At 35.8% G+C, this 7,929-nt stretch overlaps 1 protein-coding gene across 1 annotated transcript; it reads left to right on the top strand.

The window, feature by feature from the left end:
* The first annotated feature begins 1,460 nt into the window (after nt 1-1,460).
* On the top strand, nt 1,461-6,612 carry zfp36l1b (ZFP36 like 1 zinc finger CCCH-type b). Its single transcript, NM_199649.2, is given in 2 exon segments — nt 1,461-1,652; nt 3,778-6,612. Coding segments are annotated over 2 exon segments (1,047 nt in total). The 5' UTR covers nt 1,461-1,604; the 3' UTR covers nt 4,777-6,612.
* The last annotated feature ends 1,317 nt before the right edge of the window (nt 6,613-7,929 follow it).

Here is a 7,929-nt window from a genome sequence, read left to right as displayed (position 1 = left end):
CTTTTGAAATAAATTTTCTTTTTTAAATATTTCCCAAATAATGCTTAACAGGGCATGGACATTTTCACAGTATGTATGCTGTTTGTAATTTAAAAAAAAACAAAAGCATTTTAAGGTCAGAATTATTAGCCCCTTTAAGCTATATATTTTTTCAATAGTCTACAGAACAAACCATCATTATGCAATAACTTGCCTAATTACCATAACCTGCCTAGTTAACCTAATTAACCTAGTAAAGCCTTTAAATGTCACTCTATTGTTTAAATTGTTTAGTGTCATCATGACAAGGATAAAATTAATTTATTCATTAATTCTCTTTTCGGCTTAATCCCTTTATTAATCTGGGGTCGCCACAGCGGAATAAACCGGCAAAGTATCCAGTGGATGTTTTACTCAGCGGATGCCCTTCCAGCTGCAACCCATCTCTGGAAAACCTCCACACACACTCATACACTACGGACAATTTAACCTACCCAATTCACCTGTACCACATGTCTTTGGACTGTGGGGGAAACCGGAGCACCCAGAAATATATATATATATATATATATATATATATATATATATATATATATATATATATATATATATATATATATATATATATATATATATATATTACACCAACACACACATTTGAAGTCATTATTAGCCCCCCCTGTTTATTTTTTTCCCTAATTTCTGTTTAACGGAGAGATGTTTTCAACACATTTCTTAACATAATAGTTTTATTTTATCTTTGCTATGATGACAGTAAATAATATTTAGATATTTTCAAGACACTTCTATACAGCTTAAAGTGACATTTAAAGGCTTAACTAGGTTAATTAAGTTAACTAGGCAGGTTAGGGTAATTAGGCAAGTTATTGTATAACGATGGTTTGTTCTGTAGACTATCAGAAAAAAAAAAATTGCTTAAAGGGGCTAATAATTCTGACCTTAAAATGGTTTTAAAAAACTTAAAACTTTCCTTGCTCAGTTAAACATCATTTGGGAAATATTTAAAAAAGAAACAATAATAATAAAAAAAAATCAAAACGGGGGTTGATAATTCTGACTTCAAATGTATATATAGCTTAATATCTAACTTTACTATTTTTTTAAACTTTCATATCATACCAATTGTTCACTAGTATTCGAGAATAAGATTCATCCTTGAAACGTGTTTCCACTTCTCAGATTCTTCCCTTTCCAATAAATAAATGAACTATGCACTGTTTATATTCCAGCTAGAACTGAAATGCACTGAACTGGTTAACTTAAACGTCCGGGAAAACTCCAGGCAGTGATTAAATTTATGGTGAGGCGAAATGAAGTTTCGTAATCAGGCGAGTCGAGTAGCGCCACACATCACGTCAAAAGAGAAGAGAGGAGACGTGCGGAAAAGAGGCGTGGTCAGATGAAAACACACCCGCCCACTCCGCCAGGAAGACTGCGCAAGTTTTTATAAAGGATATGCGCGCAAGTTTTGGCAGGACAGAGGGGGCTCTCTGCGGGGCAGAACTATATCAAAGACCCTTCAAACACAGGAATACTCCCACCGTGCCTTAACAAACCATATGTTTGTCAACTTTGAAGAATTTTCAGCCAGCCCCGATTCGACAATGACTGCCGTTGTGTCCTCTTTCTTCGACTACGAAGTGACGAATAAGGTAATTTATCTTTTTCGGGAAATAGTTTAAAGATTTTAATCTGTTTGTATGAGCGAGTAAGAGATTAGTATCTACAAAAAATGTCGCAGTGGTGCTTGAGATGCTGTTTTCAACACCGATGTCAAACTTTCCTGGCTTGAGTGTAGCCTATATCTCTGTGTGTGTGTGTGTGTGTGTGTGTGTGTGTGAAGAGGGCGAGTATCTTGCCCTTGCAACTTATCTAGCCGTCTGACTCTCATGATCTGCAGTCATCGATTGGTAATCGACAAGGAAAGAAATAAGGCGATCTAAAAGATTAGTTTCAGCTGCGTTTATTCGTCACCATCACTTATTAGTTGCATCAAGCTGTGCAGTACTTGCTCTCGTTGGGATTACACATAGCAGGAAAGGCCACACGTCTGCGCAGAGTTTGAATCAAAACAAGGAGTTCTCCATTATGGGAAGCAGTGGTTAGACTTCAGATGGATTTACATCTCATTCTTGACCTTTTTAAACCACAGTGAACTTTACAGGAATTTAGATTTATTTGTCGTCTGTGACTTTAATTGTGCTTCTTAAATAATCTACAGGTCAGCTCTGAACATATAAATGTGTATATGAACCAACCATGCATAACTCTATTGTGAACATGCAGCTTTATCCTGACGTTAAAACACATTAGTTTTTAGCAGAACGCTTGAAGGGGCGTTTACGCAGTTCTTTCATTCAAAACATCTGGGTAGTATTAAACCTAAATTAATGGTCTCAAAACAGGCGTTTAAAAGTCATACTCACATAAAACGTATTGTTAATCTAACTAAAAAAATAATAAAGGCATGACTCACCCATATACATCAGTAACAGTTAGATGTTAGGGCTGATGTCCTTAGGCAGTGTTTTGATTATTCCCTTGTTTTAAACATATATCTTCAAAAAAAGTATCAATGAAGTTGTTCATGTGACTGTTGAACAATTTTGTGAGAAGTCTTGAGTCATATGGTAACTTAAAGTGAATTAAAGCTTTAAAATGCCGTTATTTTTAACCTTTAATCTTTTTTTTACTAATTGTTATCACGTGACACACCGGAGCCAATGATATGTGGCACTGGTTTATATATATATATATATATATATATATATATATATATATATATATATATATATATATATATATATATATATATATATATATATATATATATATATATATATTTGTGTATGTGTGTAAAATGGAGAAAAAAATGTTCCCAAAAAAAATTTTCACAGATTTAAAACCTAAACATCAATTTTAAGTAGCTTACAATAGAAAAAGAAACATCTTCAAAAGATGTGTTTATTGTGTAATTCATATAGCAGAGCAAAATGTTGAAATATATTCAAACTATGTCTAATACAGACCTTATTGTACTCACGTGTTGAAAAATTCCCTTATTATGAAATGCCAACAAATTCAATTTTGGGTTTTGGCATCACAACTGCATCACTATATGACAGATAATTATATTTTCAGTCAATTATGACTTTAATGTGTGGCACAGTGCTGTCATTTGGTATAAAATGTATTTTCAAGTGAAGTAAATAGCTGAATTTCAGTTTTGTTTAACCTATTGCCAAGTTGACTGTGTGTGTTTGATTGTCGTGATTTACCAAAGCTTGACACAGTCATCTAGATGAGGGGGGAAATGGCCAAAGATGTCTGTCAGACATTAGACCTACAATAATAACAAATGATGATCTGTGTTTTTATCCCAAGTACATTGGTTTATGTACTGTAATTTTTCCTTACATTCAAATTGTAGAGACCGAATAATTGATTGTGTTTTCAGCAGTTAGGCATTAAATCAGTAGTTATGCAATAATCATTGTGTTATTGCTGCAAGGTGCTACATAAAAAATAAATGAAGTAGACTCCTCTTATATGACTTAAACCTTTCACCTTTAAAGTACTTTAAAAAGTGTAGGGCTGTTAGTGTTATCTTTTCACAAGCCTCAAAGCAGAACTCAGGCCCTGGACCTGACCTTAAGACACAAAACACCATCACTAAGTAATAAAACTGCTAATAAACATCAACTGATGGTATGTGGAGCAAAGGGAGTAACAATCATACCAATTTTTGAGACGTTGTTTTGTTTACTTCATTTGCAGAACAATAAGGTGATGACCTTCAACAGTCCCCTCACCAGTCCCCATTTACAGTCTGTCCCCTCCATGGGTGCCAATTCCTCCTTTACCCCCACCGGGACCCTGCTGGACAGGAAGGTGGTGGGTGCCCCTTCAGTGGGACTCTATCAGCGCCGCCACTCTGTGTCCGTTACCAGTTCCAAATCAACACAGAACCAATTTATAAACAATCTCAAGATGGACAACTCGGCCTCCATAAACGGCAGCAGCAACAACAAGGAGAACCGCTTCCGTGACCGGTCCTTCTCCGAAAACGGGGAACGTCTGAGGCCAAGCAGCATTACATGCATTAGTGCCAATGGAAATGGCCAGGTCAACTCAAGCCGCTATAAGACCGAACTCTGCAGACCCTTCGAAGAGAACGGCACCTGTAAATACGGCGACAAGTGCCAGTTTGCTCATGGGATGCACGAGCTTCGTAGTCTAAATCGCCACCCCAAGTATAAGACCGAGCTCTGCCGCACCTTCCACAGCATTGGTTACTGCCCGTATGGGCCACGATGCCACTTCATCCACAATGCCGAGGAGCGCCGCGGACCCCCTCCTCTCTCATCGTTCAATAAGATGGAGCGCCCCCGTCTTCATCACAGCTTCAGTTTTGCCGGTTTCCCAAGCTCAGGTGGTTCCCAGGACAGCCCAACCTCTGTCACACCTCCGCCCCTGTTTTCCGCCGAAGACCTCAATGAGTGGTCCAGCAACCCGTTTGCTTTCTCAAGTCAAGAGCTCGCCAATTTGTTTGTACCCAGTTTAGGTGGTACCACCATTACCGATCTGCCTGGTCCTCACTCACCCACCTCCTTCTTCAGGCCCATGTCCGAGTCTCCACCAAGCCCTCCAGACTCCCTTTCCGACCAGGAAGGCTACCAGAGCAGCTTGGGCAGCCAGAGCGGATCTGAGTCACCACTGCTGGATGCAACGCGCCGCCTTCCCATCTTCAGCAGACTCTCCATCTCTGACGATTAAAATCTTTCCCGAGAGGTTTTAGGCCTGAGAGAGAAGGCATGGAGAGCTGGTGAGAATGAGAGAGTAATTTTCCTCCTAGCAATCCCTTCCTGTCCTTGCTTTGTTTACAGCAGAGAAGTGGACTAAAGTACAGTGTTCTTGTAGCCACTGAGTCAAATCAGAACTTACTACCCCCCTGTAGCATCAAACTTAAGTGTCTACCCGTGCCTCCCTAGACGTCGTTAACATGCCTGACGTAATGCAAAAAACAGAACTGTTCCCTTCAAGGCCTACTGGAACATGCTAAATCCATACTTAGTTTGTGGAGTTCAAACTAAAGCGCAGGTTTCCTGAATCATCCAAGGACCTTCTTGTTCAAAGAATCTACTGAATTTTATAACATCAGACCTAAAGGTGCCACTTTTCTTGCAGGAGATCCTTGCTGGTAGATCATCGGGACTTAAAGTGCCTATCAAACTAATTATTTTCCTACTTTTCCAATCAAAGTGATTATTGTCCCGGGTAGAAAAGGTTTAAAGAAAAGAATCAAACCCATCTGAGAGTTGTATGAATCATTCTGAAAGTATGCCTAGTGGTGCTAAATGTGCTGTCACCGTGGTAATTATCCCTAGAACATGTGATCCCTCACTCTTAAAAAAAAAAGTGTCCGCTGGTTGTTGAATTATGTAAGAGAGAAGAGGTCCTTCCTTTAATCTTTCTGTTGGAGTTACCACTAAAGATATGACTTCAGTGGCCACTAATTTTTTGGTTGAAATGTTTCAATATCATTATTTCAATATCGTATTTCCCCTATTATTGTTATAATAACGTTATTATTGCATCATTACAACTCTTGTTGGTATTTTCTGTTTGGAAAATGAGAACTTTCGAACCGAAAGTTTTGCTTGTCAATGCTTATTTAACTTATCAAAAATGTATTTATTGCTGATTGTAAGCATTTTTTTATTTTGTTTGTATTTATCTGGATAATGAAACAATAGAATATATTTTCCTTTATGTTAAATTATGATCTTCCGTATTAATCGTAAGATTGTGAAGACCTTTTTTTGCGTTAAGTTTCAACAGTTAATATATTATACTGCAATGACATTTTGTAACTACGTTTTGATTTATTTTTAAAGTGAAACTTAATTTAAAATGAGAATGCAAAGAGGATTTTTTTGCATTTTATTTATTATTTTCCTCCCTGATGTTGGACTGCAGTTTCAGGATGTTTATGCCTCTATAATCCTTTATTATTTGGCTCCGACCGTCTAGAATGTAAACAGACTTGTCTTGACAATAACAGTCCTGTGCCTGTGATTTTTATAAATCTCATGTTTAGACTGGGATCCTCTCATCGAGACTCAATTCAGTATGAACAAATCGTAGACAGTAAATGCATTATAGTGCCAATCTCACGACCCCCGCGGTGGTCCAAACCTCTGATCGCAACATTCTGATCCGACATGTCTAAAACAGACGGTTTATAAGGGAATTGTTAAATATGCATTTGTGTATTTATTTCGCCCGTTTTAAACCATGATGTGTTCACCAGTAAGCATGTGTTTTTTTGATTTGTTATGACTCAAAATTCGTATTTATTTACAGATTTTGGACCACTTCTACTTTCCAAGTGCCTAACAGTACATTCCGAGAGTCTTGTACCTTTTAGGATTGTAATCCAGAGTCGTTATTTAGATTTTAGCAGGAATTCAAGGTTAACAGGATTGACATTGACAGAACTACAGTTGAATGTGTCCTATGTTTGCAGCTATTGCTGTTCACAACAATATGTTTTCTTTTGTAACGACAGATTGCAGTTTAAACCAATAAAAATATCTATTTATAAGCTAACTGGCCTCGTCTTTAATTTCACAATACAAAGAGGGGAGTTAGATTTATGCGCAAAAGTGGAACATTCCATAAAACATTGGCAAATAAAGCACTGTTTTCATCCAATGAGTCAAAATCGTCACTTCTTGATAAACTGGCATCAAACATCCAAAAGAAAAATTGCTGTGCAAGTAAAAGCCACATTGGGCCTTATATTTATATTTAGTTAAAGTCAGAATTATTAGCCCCCTTTAGATATATTTTTTTCTTTTTAAATATTTCTCAAAATGATTTTGAACAGAGCAAGGAAATTTACACAGTATGTCTGATAATATTTTTTTTCTTCTGGAGAAAGTCTTTTGTTTTATTTTAGCTATAATAAAAAAAAGTTTATAATTTTTTTAAGAACCATTTTAAGTTCTAAATTATTTAAGCTATATTTTATTTCGACAGTCATATTTAGATACAGAACAAACCATCATTACACAATTTACCATTATACTTGCCTTATTATCCTGCCTAGTTAACTTAATTAACATAGTTAAGCCTTTACTGTCACTTTAAGCTGTATGGAAGTGTCTTGAATAATATCTATTGTCAAGGCAAAGAATATATCTGTTATTAAAAAATAAGTTATTATAACTACTATTATGTTAAGAGATGTGTTGAAAAAATCTCTATTAAACAGAATTGGGGGAAAAAACAGGAGGACTAATAATTAAGGGGGTTGAATAATTCTGAGTTTAACTGTGACCCTATATATTACAATACCTTATTATAATGTATAATAAATTACTTGCGCAGTAAAAGATGAAAAAATTAACACACAATGAGACACTCAAGATTCGTTAATGATTCAGAACCACTTTGATGACAGATTTTAGTTAAATGATTTTAGGTAAACATTTACAATAAGGTTCATTGGTTAATGCATTTACTAACATGAACTAATCATGAACAACACCCGTACAGCATTTATTAATCATAATTAAACATTTACTATTGTATTATTAACATTCAAGTCCATGCTTGTTACTATTAGTTAATGGACCATGAGTTAACATGAACTTACAATCAACTACTGTATTTTCATTAAATAACGTTAACTAACATGAACAAATACTGTAGTAAATGTAGTATTCATTGTTTGTTCATGTTAGCAAATTAACATTAACTAATGAACCTTATTGTAAAGTGTGACCGGATTTTAGAATGACTTAAAAAGTTTTGAATGTGCATATGGCAATTCATCACATCAATTTTTTGTTATTACATAATTAGTAACGTTTTTGATGCGCATTCTGGAATTTATTCGAGAAATGTGTTTTTATTCTTGCT

This window comes from Danio rerio, chromosome 20 (genome assembly GCF_052040795.2).
Source record: "Danio rerio strain M-AB ecotype USA chromosome 20, GRCz13ab, whole genome shotgun sequence".
Taxonomy (NCBI): Eukaryota; Metazoa; Chordata; class Actinopteri; order Cypriniformes; family Danionidae; genus Danio; species Danio rerio.
The sequence above is the reverse complement of the archived record's forward strand: the minus strand, read 5'-3'. Positions and strand labels throughout refer to the sequence as shown.